Source organism: Heteronotia binoei, chromosome 9 (assembly GCF_032191835.1).
Source record: "Heteronotia binoei isolate CCM8104 ecotype False Entrance Well chromosome 9, APGP_CSIRO_Hbin_v1, whole genome shotgun sequence".
NCBI lineage: Eukaryota > Metazoa > Chordata > Lepidosauria > Squamata > Gekkonidae > Heteronotia > Heteronotia binoei.
This window is the reverse complement of record NC_083231.1, coordinates 100,606,417-100,625,149: the sequence shown is the minus strand read 5'-3', so window position 1 is coordinate 100,625,149 and position 18,733 is coordinate 100,606,417. Positions and strand designations below refer to the sequence as shown.

Genomic DNA, 18,733 nt, shown 5'->3' with positions numbered 1-18,733 from the left:
CTCTCTTTGATTTGAGCCTCACTTCTCTGATGCTGGCGAGTGTCAACAGGTTTTGAGACCTGGACCGAAGTGCTCACTTGGGCATATGCAGGGAAAGGCGGTCCCTAAGGTATGCAGGACCCTGACCTGTGAGAAAAATGGGCAGCTGAACCATTCCATTTCATGGAGTGAAATAATATCTCCCTAAGTCCCTATTAAGGGGGCAGGCTATTTTTTTTCTCCAGGTTGTTGGCAACCCTAGCTACATCACATGTCCCCAGAACTGTTCTTCCTCTGTGTGTCTCAGTTCCTCCCAACTACGCAATATATTGTTTACAGATCTGAACCCTATCCTTTTGACCAGAGATGCATGGGGAAACTGTTGACATCTACTCCAACCCTTGCTCAATGCAGGATCAGGCTGCCAACTGCCTTGAGGGGGGGGGGGGAATGTCTTGTCCCTTTTAGCGGAGGCTGAATGGGGCATTACTAGATGCAGTTATTTACCTCCATGCCTTGAAAAGCTTCAGCTGCCTGTTTCCACACATTCCCCAGTCTCTTAAAGGGACAGTACATTTTTCTTCAAATCTGTTGGTAACTCTAGGTAAAGCTCAGGACAAAACTCAAATCAAATGCAGGGGGGACAAGAAGAAAAAGAATATCAGTTCTTCATGGTGAAAATGCATGTACTGGCTTTCTCCAAACCATCAAACAGCAAAAGTATAATTTATCTGTCACATTTCCTGGAGTTCCCCCTTCTGGAACAGACAGGGTTTAGGAGAAATCAAATTGTTGCAGGAAATGGACACAGCAGAACTGGATGTGCAGCGCCATCTACTGTAGCTAAGCAATTACACCAACAAGTTTGGGTCTTGCAGGAAGAAAAAATAGCAAATACATTCATGTACCTGGCTGTCTTATACTGAACCAGTCCACTGGCCCATCAAGGTCAATTGTCTCCTCAGACTGGCAGCAGCTCTCCAGGACCTCCTGCCTGCTGAGCAGATGCTCTGCCACTGAGGCACAGCTTCTCCTTGTATCTCTAGATTAGAGGTTTTACAAACACTCAATGATCACAAATGGATATATTCCCCGCTTTTAAAGATTTGGAGATTATTCTTAGTCAATCAATAAATAAATGAAATTACTTCCTCTTATACTGTATTCAGAAGAGTCTTCTGGTCTATAGTTTCATGCTGGTTTGCGATAAAAGAGCTAGATTTGAATCCAGGAGCACCTTAGAGACCAACAAATTCTGGGGGTATGAGCTTTTGCGAGTTGAAGCTCACTTTGCATCTGACAATCTTGCTGCTCCTTAAGGTGCCCTTGGTGTGTAATGTCATAATTGGTGGATATACTAAGAAAGGAATTATTTAACTTGTGTAAGGAGGACATTATAAGGAGTTCTTGGAATATAAATTGAAGAGAAAATATATTAAAGGTCACATGCAGATGGCACCTAACAGCAGACAGAGTAGCTGAAATGGAAAAGCTCCCTTCTAAAAAGTGCTGGAGCTGTAATAGTGAAGTGGATGGGGTCTTTAAAAATATATATTTATGGTGGCAATGTTCAGTCGAAAAAGAATACCGGCAGAATGTCTTTAAAATAGGGGAAGAGACAATGTAGAAAGAGCCATATGAAACAATAAACAGTAACAGAAATCCTGTTAGTCTATTGCAACAAAACCAGGGAGTCTTGGGAAACTGTACGGACCAAGTTTTTCTGGTGGCGTTAGGGTTCCCACAGACCAGCATCCACTCTACATCCGATCAAGCTGGTTCTATTCTACACATTCTTATGCTTCTACATGTCTTCAGCTATAATCCAAAGAACATTTTCCCAGGAGTAAGCCAGGGTGTGTAAGGATTAGAGTGGCAGACTAGGATCTGGGAGACACAGGTTTGAATCCCCCACCCTACCATGGAAGCTTGCGAGATGACACATTCTTAGCCTAACCTACCTCACAGGGTTGTTGTGAGAATAAAAGGGAGGAGAGGAGAACCTTGTAAAACACTGGGTTCTCAACGGGGAGAAAAGCATTGTGTAAGTAAATAAAGTTGGTCTCACTTTTGGGTAGACCCACCTAGATTGCTCTCTTTCTCTTCAAGCTTCTCTGTGACTTTTTAATTATTGAAGGCAGGGATTCCCAAGTTAGTTAGGGTGTCAAGCTAGGACTGGGAAGCCCTGGGTTCAAATCCCTGCTCTATCACTGAACTTGGTGGATGATCTTGGGCCAATCACTCTCCCTGCTAGCCAAACCTCCATTCTTGGAATAATAAAACAAGACTAGAGGCTTGAACTTCTTGGGAGAAGGGCAATTGAAAAATGCCATAGATGGATAGAAAAGGTAGACAGAGAGGTCACATTGAAAGCTTTGAAGTCAGTGCCAACCTAATCCCAAAAAATCCACAAGCGGCAAATTCCATATTGTATCCCCCCTCCCCCAGCTCATGCCCCTGTAACGGCAGTATCTAAGGCATAAATTCAACACCTGCTACTTAGTCTAGGTGTAATGACAGAAAAATCCTTTTTTCTGCTTGGCACGTGACTATTTGAAATCAGGGCAGCCCTGCCAGGGAACAAAGAGTACTAGCCCAACTTTTCCACCGGCTTTTTGCTTGGCAGGCAGAAATTCACAGGGGGAGCTTTTTGGCTGGGAGAGCAAGCCTTCTCCTTCTGAGTTGCCGCAGTTGCTAAAGGCATAGGCGCAGAGGCAGAAAACGAAGCTGGCAGGCCTTTGTGGGCGGGGCTGTCAGAAAGGGGAGGAGCTCCCTGGAACATCTAAAGCCGGGTTGCTGCAGGTGAGTTGTGGAGACTAGGAGCTGGGAGGCGTAGCCATGCTCTACTGCTGGGGAGAAGGCGCCTCCGGGCAGCTGGGCCTGGGCAAACCGGACGGCGACGACCAGGAGCAGAAGCAGCAGCCGCCTGTCCGTTTCGGTCCAGGGCCCGAAGCGCTGTGGAGGCGCGGGGTGAGGCTGGTGGCCTGCGGCGAGTGGCACACGCTGCTGCTTCACCCCGACGGCGGCGTCTCTTCTTGCGGGGACAACACCCGGGGCCAGCTGGGTAGGAGGCTCCCCGCAGGGCGGCTCTGCAGCTCCGTGCCAGGTACGATCTCTGCCTTCCGACCTGGCCTGCCTCGCAGCGCGGTTGCTGCTTGGGAAGAACTCCGGAGGCGACATGGAACTCCGGGGGGCGGGGCGGGGGGGCAGCCAGGGTTGAAATGCTCTTCGGGTCCTCCTCGAGAGTAGCGTGGTTAGGCAGCGGCCTGATCTCGCGCGCTCCTCCTGCAGCTTGAGCCTGTACTTGTTTTCATTCCTGTGCTGTTCAGTGAACTCTTGATTTAAGAGAAAAAATAAATAAATCACAAGTTGCATTCGACCTATGCACGGCTAAACCCGTGTCAGGAACGCCCCCTTTCGCCGCGGTTTCAATGACAAAATGAATCCGTGTTGCCTCTTTCTTGCGGAAAGCACGTACGGGATAGATCCGTGTTCGCCGTAGAACGTAAGGAGGGACTGATAGTTCCGCTATGCGCGTGGACCGTAGCAGCCCCGCTTGCCCACCGGCCCTCTCCCATCTTTGGGGGCTCTGAACAACCACCACCAAAGGCGTCCGATAATGCACGTTGGGAGTGCCCCAGAGGAACAAAGGCTGGGGTCAGGCAGGGGTTGGAATAAAAGTGGAGCCGAGAGAGAGAGGCACGGAGAACGGAATCTCTCCTCGGCTGTCTCCACGCGCAGGTTCATTTGCAGAAGCGCGCTCTCCTGTCCGAGGGCTCTTCTCCACGAGGCTTGCCGCCGCTCGAGAGCGCCTGCGCAGGCGGTGGAGGAGGAGATGAGAGAAGTCAGGGATCGTTTTGCTGCTTCCTAAAGGGGCGGGGCTGTCCGCTCTCTCGGGGGTCAGCGCGAAGAGCGCCACCTTCTGGATACTGCTTCGCATTTTCGAAGTTTCTTTTTCCATCCGGCACGGTGTTTTTTAGCAATTTCGCAGTAGATCGTTAGTCCCGGCTTAGTGCTGTCCGCAAACTGACATTCTACACCAAAATGATGGAGTTTTTCTGATTCTGCTATTCCAATGTAGAATGTCAGTTTCGGGACAGGACTAAACTGGGATTAAAGGTGTAGAGCAGGGAGAGGAACAGAAGGAAGATGTTCAGTGGAAGCTTCAAGCCCTATGCCTCTGGCTGAAAGAAGTAGTTTAGATTGAGGGGGGGGGATGGGGGAGAAAAAGTTATAATGGAACAATGAGACAATGAAAAATTGTATATTTTAATTAAACAATAAAAATGATATATATATATTTTTAAAAGGTCTAGAGCAGGGGTGTCAAACTGGCCCAGGGGCCTTGCTTCCTTCTGCATCTCAGCTTGCTTCACCAGGCTCTCTCAGTTGCACAACAAAGCTACTGAGCCGAGTCTCTCTTCCTTCTATTGGCTGAGACTCCTCCCTCTCCTGGTCCTCTGGGGAGGGAGGGAAAGAACCAGAGTTTCCTTTGCCCAGTTCCCTGGATCCCATGGGAGAAATACAAAGAAAGCACCTTTAAGACCAACGTTTGGTTTCTGTGTCGAGAGTTTAAAGGTCAAGTATCCCAAGAAATTGTTTTAAAGTTCCGTTGGTAAGATGTACTGTAGAAGCAACTGAGGCACCTTGTACCCCTTTGCACCTCAAAAGAAACTGGACCACTGCAAATTTCAGAGTCTCAGCCTATGAGACAACATCCACTGTTCTCCACTCTCCAAAGCAACAGACACGGGGTGTAGAAACATATCCTTCTGGGTACTATACAGATGTTAATGTTTGTACTGTTTTCTTTTGTCCCCCTGAAAGAACAAATCCAAGCACTGGAAGCGCAGGCTGTTGTAAACGTCAGCTGTGGTAAGGAGTACTCCATAGCCATTTGCAGCAATGGAAGTATTTTCTCTTGGGGAGCTGGCACTTTCGGACAGTTGGGCACTGGGCAATGGAAAGACCAGTTAATCCCCAAGTAAGTGTTTAATCATAACAGCTGTGATGTTGTGGCTGAACCAGGATGAGTGCTGGGCATCCTCCAGGGAAAAAATGCATCCAAATATGTATTCCGCTAGGACCACTGTGAAGCCTTGAAAACTTGTCCTTCCTATTCGTCGGGGCTCCGTTTATTACTTTAAATTTCTATCCCGCCCTCTCCACAAGCGGAGCTCTACCTGTTGAAGGCTCCCTGTAGGCAAAAAGAGCTTGAACCAGGGGTGGCCAAACTGTGGCTCAGGAGCCACATATGCCTCTTTCACACATATTATGTGGCTCTGGAAGCCCCCAGTGCCCCATCAGCCAGCTTGGAGAAAACATTTGTCTCTTTAAATCACTTCTCCAAGCCAAGCCAGCCGGGGGCTTGGGGGATGCATTTAAAGTTGCTTTTTTCCACCTCTCCTCCCCTCTATTTGCCTGCCTGCCTGCCTGCCTTGTTGCTCTCAAACACCTGATGTTCATGTCTTGTGGCTCTCAAAATCTGGCGTCTATTCTAAGTGGCTCTTTGTGTGTGGGTGGGGGGAGAAGGTAAAGTAGATTGTGACCGCTCTGGAACTCTGAGATTTAGAGTATAGGGCGGGATATAAATCCAATATCATCTTCTTCACTCAGTTTCATGTCTAATATGCTATGTTAATATGCTATGCTTAAGGTAACAGATTTGTTCCCTTAGTGCTAGTATATTCATTAGAGTTCTTTATCCTTTTGATTGTGTTGCCCTGCACTGTGTTAATGTGCCTTGAATCTCAATGAGGAAAGTGGACTGGAAATACAGTTAACATATAAATAGCAAAATGGGCGAGATACGTTTAGGCTGTAGCAAAAATGATGGCAGTGCCAAGGTGCGATAAGGTTGTGATGTTTGTACTGTAGCCCGCAGTGCTTAACTAAAAACTAGCCAGTATTTAAAATGCTTGCAGTCTTCAGCCCTTTAAAAAAAAAGAAAATCCGAAATGCTTGCTTGTTTTCTTGCCTTCTGATTACTGTACAGGAAAATAGATGGATTATCCCCGCGCAAAGTAATACAAGTGGCTTGTGGACACTACCACACAATAGCCCTAACCAAAGGTAATCCTTTGTTTCATTAAGCTGTTATAAGCAGTGCTTGTCTTGCTTCCTCATACAAATGGCATAAAGGGGATGGTTTTCCATCACTGTGGCTCGAGCACTGTAGATGTCAAAGTGTGCACTGGGGAATCCTGGCTCTTGTGGTTGTGGCCTCTAATCTTTCACCCTGTCTCCCACTTCTTCTTCCTGAAACTAAGATGGCAAAGTCTTCTCCTGGGGACAGAACACCTATGGCCAGCTGGGAATTGAAGGAGGAGAAGTCTCTTCCCATTTTCAACCACAAAAAGTTTCTCTCGACGGCATCCCATTGGCCCAGGTGGCTGCTGGCGGGGCGCAAAGTTTTGCCCTCTCCCTTTCAGGAGTTGTGTATGGATGGGGAAGAAACAACGTGCATCAGCTTGGTCTAAGTCAAAGTGACTCCAGTGGTAAGCCTGCCTTGATTTCCTTGTGTGTACATTCCCACTTTGATGGTTTCTTCTTCTGGTAGCATCTTGAACTAGGACCGATTTCCCACTAGCCGTACGCTGCTCCCGTGCTGCTCTTCTCTACGGGGCTTCCATCGCATTTCACACTATCTGCCCCGGGGCTGCAACTCGCTCCTCCTTTTCCCCACAGCAAACAAGATCCTCTAAAACCCAGTTTCTTTTTGCTGCGTGAAAAAGACAAAGGTAGTTGCAGCCCTGGGGCAGATAGTGTGAAATGTGACGAAAGCCCTGTAGAGAAGAGGAGCGTGAGAGTGGCGTAAGGCTAGTGGGAAATCGGTCTAGGAATACCCAAATCTTGGCTCAACTGGCAAACAATGATCGATTTCGCACTCTCCCTACGCTGCTGTCACATTCGTTTTCTCAGCAAGGCATCCTTCGAATTTCCCACTATCTGCCCCAGGGCTGCAGCAAAGATAGGCGTTTAAGTGCAGCAAACAGAAACTCGTTTTTAGCGGTTTCTGTTTGCTGCACGAAAACACCAATCTTTGCTGCAACCCCGGGGCAGATAGTGGGAAATCGGAAGGACGCCGTGCTGAGAAGATGAATGTGACAGCAGCGTAGGGCGAGTGCGAAATCAGTTAGTGACTTTTCCACCTGTAACCACTTCCACCCCCGCCCCCCAAAAAAAGCCAAATTAGATTTTGAAAAAGTTTAAAGTTGTCTTCCAAATTTCCTCTGCCACGCTGCGAGCTGTGCTCTGAATTAGCGGCATTTGTTTCAAAATCCAGGAGCCTGATTTGAAATTTGCCAAAACAGCCAGTGGGTTGTTATAACAAAGTCTGTTCACTGAAACCAAGAACCTACGACTGCAGTTCTGTGCATGTTTGTCTGAAAATAAGCCTCAGGACTTCTTCCAGCTAGTCTGATCTTCTTTGATTCCCCAACAGAGCGGGTGTGCCAGCCATGCTTGGTGGCTGCTCTGAGGAACCTGGATGTGATCTACATTAGCTGTGGAGCTGAGCATGCTGCCGTCCTCACCCAGGTATATTTTTATATGTTGCTACAAACTGATTGGGCCCAAAAACAAGGTAGTGGAATCTCGGAATGTTGGGCATCTAAAGTGTTTGGATCTGGTAATTCCATGCCCGTTAAAACGCTTGGGGCTCTTTAGCTTGGAGAAATGGCAACTGCGGGGTGACATGATAGAGGTTTACAAGATGATGCATGGGATGGAGAAAGTAGAGAAAGAAGTACTTTTCTCCCTTTCTCACAATACAAGAACTCGTGGGCATTCAATGAAATTGCTGAGCAGTCAGGTTAAAACGGATAAAAGGAAGTACCAAAGGGTGATTAACATGTGGAATTCACTGCCACAGGAGGTGGTGGCGGCTACAAGCATAGACAGCTTCAAGAGGGGAATGGATAAGCATATGGAGCAGAGGTCCATATGTATATAACATTTAACATATATAACATTTTTTGGCCACTGTGTGACACAGAGTGTTGGACTGGATGGGCCATTGGCCTGATCCAACATGGCTTCTCTTATGTTCTTATATGAGAACATGACCCAAGTTCTTAGGACTTAGGCAAAGATGGATGAAACTAAAAAACTCTGAGAAGTTTATTGTGGAGTGTGAATTGTGTGCCCGTTTAGCTGTGCTTTGCTCATACTCTAAACAGGATGGCAGCATCTTCACATTTGGCAATGACTCTGCTGGACAGCTGGGGCAAACTTCTTCTGGCCAGAAAAGAGGACCTCAAAAGGTTGACTGGATTGATGGGCCAGTTTCCCATCTGGCGTGTGGAAGGTATGTACTGCAGCTTATATCTGCTGCTGTTTTTGCAAGGGATCGGGAAAGTATGCAAGAAGCAGTTGAGAGAATTCTGCATCTTCCACAAGTGGACTAGGAAGTGAAAACGACCTTGCAGCCACCCAAGCTGTGTGGCCTCTGCCACGCCGCAAAGCAGTGTTGCTGCTCTGCTCAGCAGTGCCAACAGTGGAGAGTTCTTGCCCCACTGCATCCTTCTGCAAACTGGCACCAATGGAAGAGCAGCCAAGTTGTTAGCTGACTCCCAATTGCCATGGCCAGTCTGAGCCAAGCAGCTCCTGAGTCAGTGGCAGAGTTGCTGAGGGCCCCTCTAGGGCGGTGGTGCCCCAGGAAACTTCTGTGTTAAATTAAAAAGCAATTCTGTCCTTGCCACTCCATGTTAGATGTAGTAAAGCAGGTGGTTGGCACTTGGGAGAATATATTTCTGCTGCCACTGGTTTTGTCTGTCAGGAGCCATCGCTGGCAAGCAGGCTGTGCATCTTGGAAGGAAATAAATGCAGTAATTCATGATTGCTGCAAACTTGACTTTTACAAGCCTATTAAGCAAGGAATTCCAGAGTAATAGAAAGCAAAGGTTAAGCCAGGGGTGGCCAAATTGTGGATCAGGAGCCACATGTGGCTGTTTCACACGTATAGTGTGGCTCTTGAAGCCCCACCCCACTGGCCAGCTTGGAGTAGGCATTTCTCTCTTCAAATCACTGCGCCAAGCCAGACAACAGTTTGGAGAATGCATTTAAAGTTAAAGTTGCTTTCTTTCCACCTCTTCCTCATCTATTTTCCTCCCTCCCTCCCTTCCCACCGACATCTGCCCTTTATTCTATGTGGCTCTTACTTTAGGCAAGCTTGGCCACCCCTGGGTTACCTTTCCTCCCTCCCTCCAACATCTGCCGTTTATTCTATGTGGCTCTTACTTTAGGCAAGCTTGGCCACCCCTGGGTTACCTTTCCTCCCTCCCTCCCTCAAACATCTGCCGTTTATTCTATGTGGCTCTTACTTTAGGCAAGTTTGGCCACCCCTGAGTTACCTTTCCTCCCTCCCTCCCTCCCTCCCTCCCTCCCTCCCTCAAACATCTGCCATTTATTCTATGTGGCTCTTACTTTAGGCATGTTTGGCCACCCCTGGGTTACCTTTCCTCCCTCCCTCCCTCAAACATCTGCCATTTATTCTATGTGGCTCTTACTTTAAGCAAGTTTGGCCACCCCTAGGTTAGGCTTAACTTAAGATTACTTCTTGGCAGCCTTGCTGGATGTGTAGCAGCTACCACCAACTATCCCAAGTGGCAAACTATTTGTGTGTCTGCCATTGCAACAGAAAAGCACATACACTGTAGCTGCCCCGGCACTGGACTTGGCCTAATAAAGGTGCGGCACTGTAGAGTCCGTACACTTCTCTCTGTCAAGGCATTGCACAGATGTGGTTCATACATGAGGATGGTCTGGTGAAAGAAAAATACAACCTGTGACATGTTGGTGGAACTGCCATTTAATCAATTTTAGTTGGTTTCCCCCCTACTAACAGATTATTTTGCTAATGTTCTGCTGTGCTTGTGGTGGATGAAGCCTTGGCTGAAACAGGGAAAGGGATGGAGGAAGACCAGCAGTGCATGTGTCAGGAGACAGGCCAGAAATGCTGAAACCCTTGTCTGCATGCTCAGGGCTGGCCCTACTACTAGACAAACTAGGCGATTGCCTAGGGATCCAGCCTTCTAGCACACCAAACTGGATGCCCCCCATGTGACTTGGTGATATCAGTGCAGGGGAGGGTGCCAGAAGTTAGCCTTGCCTGGGGTGCAAGACAGTCTAGGGCAGTGTTACTCAGAATGCGTAACCTGTGGCCAACATGCAAAGGGCACTCGGGCTACTAAGTTTCTTTTGCTGCTATGTATACAGGGGTAAGACCCAGAGAGCTTGGTAGCAGGAATGGAAGTGTTTGAATAAAAGCGGGTGTATTTTTATCGGGGGTAGGTTCAAGCACACAAACAGCATTCCAGAAAATAATAAAAACAGAACCACACACAGTACTAAGAAATAAAGGATGATTGATAGTGACTGAGAAGAGGGTTGATTTGGAATAGTCACCTGATCCTGAAGTCTGGAATCCACATGGAGGAAGGAGCGGGGGAGAGACATGGCCGACCAGCAGTTCATGTCAAAAGCTCAGCCAGAGTCTGAAGGTACACTCTTACGGGTGCCTCAAGAGAGATAACAGCCAGTTTAAATATGCTTTGGAGGGCTAGAAGTTGGCTAGCCCAAGGTGTAATGAGTAGCCAGATTAAAATTGTGTACATGTGGAATGCTTGGTTTACACTTCTGAGGTTCGGAAGGTTGCCAGTGTTTGTGTTTCTTTACATCAGTGGCTTGATGTTGAGTTGGAAAAGGTACTAGACTTCTGAAATTACTTCGAAGGAGACAGTACAGATTGCTAGAGGCAGAGAAAATGGGATTATAGATTAGTTAAAAAGCTAAGGCTGGCTGTCTCTGTTGATTGTAGTGGTCATGAGATGCTGTGTACATGCTCACTTTCAATAGCCCTTTTTGGCTTGCTCTCCCCTGGGTCTGTTAGGCTGGTTCCAAGATGCAGTCTATGCTGGGTCTCAACAGACCACTGTGAGATGGGGAAGGCCTGGTCTTATTGCCTTTCTGGCTGCCAGATTTCACCATGGTTTGGAGAATGAGTTTATTGCAGGTACAGGGCTTTTTTTTTTGTAGCAGGAGTTCCTTTGCATATTAGGCCATAAGCCCCTGATGTAGCCAATCCTCCAAAAGCTTACAGGGCTCTTAGTACAGGGCCTACTGTAAGCTCCAGGAGGATTGGTTACATCAGGGGTGTGTGGTCTAATATGCAAAGGAGTTCCTGCTACAAAAAAGCCCTGTATTTGGGGGAGGAAACAGCAGGCCATCCCAGCCACAGTGGCATCTGCCCACCCATGCGAAAGCTCCGTTAACCTCCTTCTTTCTTCACCCGGGGAATGAAATTGTACCCACAATGATGGTATCCTGGGGACCTCCTAGCTAATAAGTTCCTTAAGAAGGGGGAGGGGACCTATGGGGTGTGATCTGAGAGTCTACTTTCACACAGCTCTTTGTTTTTTCCCAACAGCTATCACACACTTGCTTATATCTCTGCTTCCGGCAAGCTGATATCTTTTGGACGTGGGTGCAGTGAATATGGAGCAGCTTCCTGCAAGCAGGATGAGACACAGAGCTTTAACATTAGTGCACTCATTTCTCCTAATGGTATCCTTCCCCTCCTTAAACGTGTTTTTTTTTTGTCCAAAATAACTGAGGTTTTTTTTTTTTGACATGTTTAATCTCCCCATCATTTCCATCAGTCTGACCACCATTATTACTATGCATTATCAAAACATTCTGTATGTATTTGAAATGAACCAAAGGGATGGAAATTCTGGTCTTTAAATACTGAACAGGTATTTTGAACAACACACTCCTGGCAAAACATTCTGGAGAACATTAATCAGACTATGTAACCCCAGCCTGTTGGAACTTGCTCCCAATGGAGATCAGGGCCCTGCAGGACTTGTTAGAGTTCCACAGGGCCTAGAAAGGCAGATCTATTCTGCTGGGCTTTTGCCTAACAGGTGAGAGACCTTTCGCTTTGGCCCCTCCTTCCCAAACTGCCCTCATGTTCACCTGATGGTGTAGAGACCAGTGGACTCAGTAATCGGACTGTTATGTCTCTGCCCACCTGCCCTCCAATGCATGTAACACAACAGGTTTTTACTGGCTTGCCATCTATTTTTAATAACTGGATTCAATTGTTTATGGTTTTTATAACCTGGTTTATTGTTTATATTCTGTTGTGACTCGCCCTGAGTCCACTTGTGGGGAAGGGTGGGATAGAAATCAAAATAAATAAAAATGTTAAAGGACAGCCAGGTTCAAATGGTTAAACATACAGGACTGACCTTAGGCGCCGTGAGGAGGAGGGAACCGTTGAAGCTTCTTGCTCACAGAGTTTGTTACCTTAGTGTCCCTGGATTTTGCTGAGTATTCTGTACACTGAACTGGTTGTGCTGAGCTTGAAAAAAATGTTCCCCTCTTCAGTTTTTGTTCTTTGTAACTGGTAATGGTGGGCTTGCAAAATTCCCCCTTCTTGCTTGTATTATTTGTGGCTTTGCTTTGAAATCAGTCCTTCTAAGCTTTCAGTGCTACAGTGGTATTTGATTCTGCTGGGCATTCTGTACATTTATCTGGTTGAGTTCAGCTTGAAAGAACGCCACCTTTCAGTTTGTACTGAAAAGGATTCTCTGGTTTGATATTAGTCCCCTTTTGCTTGCATTGCCACAATGACACTGGGTTCTGCTGGGCACTAGTACATTGCATTTTGTTCTGCTGGGCTTCCAACCTTACCCACTGCTTAGATTGTGATTCAGTGCTTCACATCAGCCCTGGTGAGCTGGCATTGCCACAATGGTAGTGGTTTCAGTTGGGCTTTGCAAACCCCCTTGCTTGGATTAGTTGTTAAGCTAGCATTGCTACATGGCCCTGATTTTTGCTGTCTGAGCACTACACTGCACTGATTCTGCTGGGTTTTCAACCCCTCCTCCCACTTGGATTGTGATTCTGTGCTTGATGACAGTCCTGTTGAGCTGGCATTGCCGCAGTGGCACCGAGTTCTGCTGGGTACTATGTACATTGCCCCCAGTTCTGCTGGGCTTGCAAAAATGCCCCTCTTTCAGTTTCTGTCCTAAAGATTCTCTAGGACTATGATTCTGTTCTTCTTGGCTTTTATTGCCTTTGCTTTTGTTGCTATTTTTTCCTCCATTGGAAACAACAGAGGATGGGGGCACCTTATTTGGGGCTCCATACAACTAGACCCCTTGGTCAAATCTTTTTGAAACTTGGGAGAGGGTCTTCTGAGGCACCAGCATCTATGGTGCAAATTTTGGTGCCCATGCCTCCAAAAGCAGTCCCTGACGACCTCCAGAGAGATTCCCCATTGATTATAATGATCCCCATATGGTATAAGGGAGCTGAAAAAGTTCAGGATTCCTGAAAAATCCTAGATCTGAATACAATACCAATATTGGAATTCCAGAATACTAATATATGGGGGGGGGGGGGGTCCAGCATACCCAAATTTGAAAAATACCATTTTTTTGTGTGTGTGTGCAGGCACCTAGTTTTAGTGTTGCACGGAAAGGATTCAGCAAAATTATTTTCCCCCAGCCTTCCCCTCCCCAGCGCCGGGAAAGGTTATTCCTAGGGTTGCAGAACCTTAGTGGTGTAATAGCCATACAGGTTAGTGAAGCTCAGTAGTGAAGGGGGGAAGGAGGTGAAATTGCTTTCTTGTTCTTCCTCCATCAGCTGGGCTGTGCTGAAAGAGGGCAAGAAGGGCAATTTTATCTCCTTCCTGCTTTCCAGTGAAGTCCATTGTCCAGGGCTTTTTTTGTAGCAGGAACTCCTTTGCATATTAGGCCACACCCCTCTTATGTAGCCAATCCTTCAAGAGCTTACAGGGTTCTTCTTACTGGGCCTACTGTAAGCTCTTGGAGGATTGGCTATACATGCAAAGGATTCCCAGCTACAAAAAAAGCCCATGCCACTGACCCAGTTTGCTCTTGTGCCCCTAGGAATAAACTTGGTGGGGTCAGAAAGGACTACTGGGAGGAGGAGAGCATGGAGAATAAATATAAAAATGTAATGATTATAAACTGTGGATAAACTTGTCACCTGCAATGCATAGTATGTTCCAGAGGTGGCCAAACTTCCTTAACATAGGAGCCACACAGAATAAACATCAGAGAGCGGCAAGAGAAGGAGGGAGGAAAACAAATAGATTGGAGGGGGGGAGAGATGGAAAGAAAGCAACTTTCTTTAAATGCATTCTCCAAGATGTTGGCTGGCTTGGCTTGCAGAAGTGATTTAAAGAGAAAAATGCCTTCTCCAAGCTGGCCAATGCGGTGGTGAGGGCTTTGAGAGCCGCACAATATGTGTGAAAGAGCCACAGTTTAGCCACCCCTGGTATGTACTAGTCTAGTATGTACTTTAGTTCATTTATATCCTGCCTTTTTTCCCCAATGGGGACCCAAACTGGCTTACATTGACTCCCCTCTATTTTATTCTCACAACAGCTCTGTGAGGTAAGTTAGGCTGAGTGTGTGACGGACCCAAGGTCACCCAGCAAGCTTCCATGACAGAGAAGGGATCTGAACCTGGTTCTCTCAGAATCTAGACCAACGTTCTTATACCATAGTGGGATAACACTTGAAATGCCACACCCTTTCTCTGTCAAAAAACCCCAAACCTCTATTGGCCTGTGAGTTTATAACTGGCTTAAAGAAGTTTGAGCATATCCCAGTTTGGTGTAGTGGTTAAGTGCACAGACTCTAATCTGGGAAAACTGGGTTTGATTCCACGCTTCTCCTCCACATGCAGCTGCTGATGTGACCTTGAATCAGTCACAAGTTCTCTCAGAGCTGTTCTGCTGACAAGCAGTTCTCTTAGAGATCTCTCAGCCCACTTACCTCACAGGGTGTCTGTTGTGGGGAGAGGAAGGGAAGGAGCTTGTAAGTGTCTCTGAGACTCCGAGTGAAGGGTGGGGTATAAATCCAATGTCTTTTGTTCTGTAGTTCCCTTCTTCTCTGGGCTGGTTTCAGATGTCCACTATTGGCCTGAGATAGTTGAAGGCAAACAGTTGGTTTGCAGTGCTAAGACTGCAGCAATACTGCTAACTTATAAGAGTTGCCAACCTGATGGTGGCTAGAGCTCTCTCTGTATTACAACTGATCTCCAAGCAGGAGAGATTAGCTCACCTGAAGAAAATTGCCGCTTTGGAAGGTGGACTCCTACAGTATCATACCCCACTGAAGTCTGTCCCCTCCCCCAACCATGCCCTCAGGCTTCATCTATAAAATCTCCGAACCTGGAGTTGGCAACCCTATAAGGTGTGACTCAATGGAGAGCCAGTTTGGTGGTGTGGTTAAGTGTGCGGACTCTTATCTGGGAGAACCGGGTTTGATTCCCCACTCCTCCACTTGCACCTGCTAGCATGGCCTTGGGTCAGCCATAGCTCTGGCAGAGGTTGTCCTTGAAAGCGCAGCTGCTGTAAGAGCCCTCTCCAGCCCCACCCACCTCACAGGGTGTCTGTTGTGGGGGAGGAAGGTAAAGGAGATTGTGAGCCGCTCTGAGACTCTTTGGAGTGGAGGGCGGGATATAAATCCAATATCATCATCATCTTAATGAAAAGGAAGAGCTATTCTAAGTTCACTTGATAGCTGCAAGGAAGGCAGCTCTTAGCTGAGGTCTGTGGAGCTGCTTCCAATCTTTCTTAGAGAACTGGGATGTCATGATGAACCCAAACTCTGCCATGGTAAAATCGTCCAGTGTGATCTCTAGAAACAGATGAAGGGGGCAAAAGCCCATTCGATAATCTGAGGAAGGTTTTAACTGATAAAAATGGGAACCGCAACTCCGATTTGCTAAAAGACCTCTCCCCCCCACCCCAGCACTAATGACCTCACCAGATTTTGTAGTGATACTTTCGTACTCACAAAAATGACATCAAAGAAAGCAAAGATTACTTTACATTTCACAGCACTTATTTGTTGCAACAAATGGAAAAGACAGGTACTGCTCTAAGCATCTCTAGACTCATAAGAGTAATAAATCGTTGGATAGCAGGAAAAAGTCACCACGACTCAACACACTCCAGTGCATAGTACTTGTCTGCAATTCAAGGTAAAAATTATCCCAGTGTTATCAGAACAAACATTGCAGTTCACAACAAGATCACAAGAGGATATAAATGCTGCAGGGTAACTAAAATGATTTAAGGCTGAATAACGTAAGGAGTGTGGAGTGATGCAAGATTGAAATTAAGTGGTATTAAGTTATTCCCCACTGTTCAGTTGAGCATTGTGAGCCAAGGTCTTGCAATTTGACACAGAAGGGTAAATTGTGGCACTTGCTAAATAGTAGCTTCCCATTAGGGAAAACAAATGTTTTTTGGGGGGGAATGGTGGGAGACTTGAAAAAGAATTAAGTGCAGAGCTCCTTCAATAGCAAAACCTAAAAATGAAAGAGGCAAGGTAGCAACAAGTTACATAGTAGAGATCCTGCAAATGTGCTTAATTATAACATTTTTGGAGCAGAATTCCAGTTGTCTAGTCGCAAGCCAAGGAGTATTGCTGGCTCACTTACTAGTTTTAAGATTATGAGGGCCATGGCTTTTTTTGAGCAGGAATGCAATTCCAGCTGACTTGGTGTCAGGGGCTGTGGCCTAATATGCAAATAGGTTCCTGCTGGGCTTTTTCTGCAAAAAAGCCCTGTGCAAAACAATGGTGACATCAATGGGGTGTGGCCTTATATGCAAATGAGTTCCTGCTGGGCTTTTTCTACCAAAAAAGCCCTGATGAGGGCATAAAGTTTTTAGACATGAGGACAGAATGTGATATCTAGAGAGCTCAAAAGGGTCTCTATAGAAAGTTGCACAGAGGACCTAGGCTGAAGTGGATAATGTAAACCAATTCTGTTTCCCACTGGAAAGAAAAGTGAGGCATAAATGAAGGAATGATATTAAGATCAGGACTTTTTTTTCTGTAGCAGAAACTCCTTTGCATATTGGGCCACACACCTCAGATGTAGCCAATCCTCCATGAGCTTACAGGGCCTTCTGTAAGCTCCAGGAGGATTGGCTACATCAGGGGTGTGTGCCATAATATGCAAAGGAGTTCCTGCTACAAAAAAAAAGCCCTGATTAAGATACTGCAAAAAGGGAAACAACACATCATAAAGAACATTTGTTTCACATCCTTGCAGAATTTGTAGGCGTCCCGATAAAACAGATATTTGCAGGAGGATCTGTCAGCTTTGCCATTGCGCAGGTATGTTCTATGTTTCCTTTGATTTGGGCATTGTTTTGTTTGTGTAGATAAAGGTTTACGAAAGGAAAGGGAAAATATAGTAGAAACTGGTAAGAATGAACTGGGGAATAGACTGTTCAGATTTGGTCTCAGAAATTGCATAGCTGGCCTGAAGGGTTGCTGTTCTGATTCCTCTCCACCCAACCTGCAGTGTGGGGATGATAATTTTCAGGGCTTTTTCTGTAGCAGGAGCTCCTTTGCATATTAGGCCACATACCCCTGATGTAGCCAATCCTCCTGGATCTTACAGTAAACCCTGTAAATAAAAGCCTTGTAAGCCTTAGGAGGATTGACTACATTAGGGAGGTGCAGCCTAATGTGCAAAATAGTTCCTGCTGCAAAAAAAGCCCTGATAATTTTAATACATTTTTACTGGCTTGTTGCCAGTAGGATACGTGTGAAGCAGTTTGAACCTTATGCAGATCTTTAGAAACACGTGGTATTTTATGACTGCCCCCAATATCAGCTCCTTCTGTGTTCTAAGGATTTATGGTATCAATAATCATCTTGTTTTACAGCAGTCTCTCTCTGAAACAGCCCCTTCCCCCAGTTAAGTATGTAACCAATAGGGTTGCCTGGTGGAGCTAGGGGGTCTCCTGCCACCAGCCCCCCCGATCAGCTGACCCATGGCAGGGCCACTGGCAACATGGTGTCATCACTTCTGATGCGCGTAAGGATTAATGTTATCCCAGTGACACAGGTGTTATCCCAGTGACACAGGTGTTATCCAGGTGACCCTTTGATATTTAGACAAAAATGAAAGAAGCCATTTTTAGCTAATGTTTTACCCAAATCCCAGAACAGCACTGAGACAAAGCAACTTGATGATGTCACTTCCTACGTGTGCCAGATTTGATGTCTCCACATCACCTGGGCTTTCCTCTCTCTTCTGGTAAATTCCTCCCATCCCCTGCTGGTTGCCAGGAGGGACCTGACAATCCTACAAACCAAACCTATAATCCAGGGGTGTCAAATGCCTGGCTCGTGAGCCACACACAGCCGGCCCAGAGCTTTAATCAGACCCAAGAAGCTCTTTTCTCCCCTGTCCCCCCTCCTGTCCTCACCCTTTGAAGTTCCCAGGCTGCCAAAGTTCCCAGCTCCTCCTTCCTTGTCTTTGCAGGCTGAAGCAGGAAGCAATTCTGGGCTTGCAAAGCTGCAAAGAAAACGTGGAATGGATTTTCCATTAAAGTCTCCAGGAATAGTCTCTCTGGGCACAGAGACCTTAATGGAAAATCCGTTCCAAGTTTTCCTTACAGCTTTGTCTGTGCTGCAATGTATTTTAATGGAGTGGGGTTCAGTTCCACTTCTCAGCATTTATATGGCCAGTTAAAAGCTGTTCCTTGCTGGAGTTGTGACTTTACAAATAAAGGATTGATGCTTTGCTAAATGGACCTTAGAATGTGTGCTTAGTGAGTACTCTAACCTGGGATATGACACCGAAAAGCGATTGCTAATCTGAGCCGACCTTGGGGGCAGGTGGAGAAGCTTCTAATGTCCAGCCATTTCATGTTTTCCTAAGCCCCGAGTATGTTTATATTTTT

At 46.5% G+C, this 18,733-nt stretch overlaps 1 protein-coding gene across 1 annotated transcript in view; it reads left to right on the top strand.

Annotated features, from left to right (window-relative positions):
• Positions 1 to 2,788: 2,788 nt before the first annotated feature.
• LOC132577334 (probable E3 ubiquitin-protein ligase HERC6) overlaps positions 2,789 to 18,733 on the top strand; it is a 44,347-nt gene continuing 28,402 nt past the window's right edge. The window contains exons 1-8 of the mRNA XM_060247066.1: positions 2,789 to 3,085; positions 4,807 to 4,963; positions 5,975 to 6,051; positions 6,249 to 6,476; positions 7,424 to 7,518; positions 8,160 to 8,287; positions 11,408 to 11,544; positions 17,089 to 17,153. Coding sequence (XP_060103049.1) covers positions 2,818 to 3,085; positions 4,807 to 4,963; positions 5,975 to 6,051; positions 6,249 to 6,476; positions 7,424 to 7,518; positions 8,160 to 8,287; positions 11,408 to 11,544; positions 17,089 to 17,153 — 1,155 coding nt within the window. The 5' untranslated portion in view covers positions 2,789 to 2,817. The remainder of the gene's footprint in view (positions 3,086 to 4,806; positions 4,964 to 5,974; positions 6,052 to 6,248; positions 6,477 to 7,423; positions 7,519 to 8,159; positions 8,288 to 11,407; positions 11,545 to 17,088; positions 17,154 to 18,733) is intronic.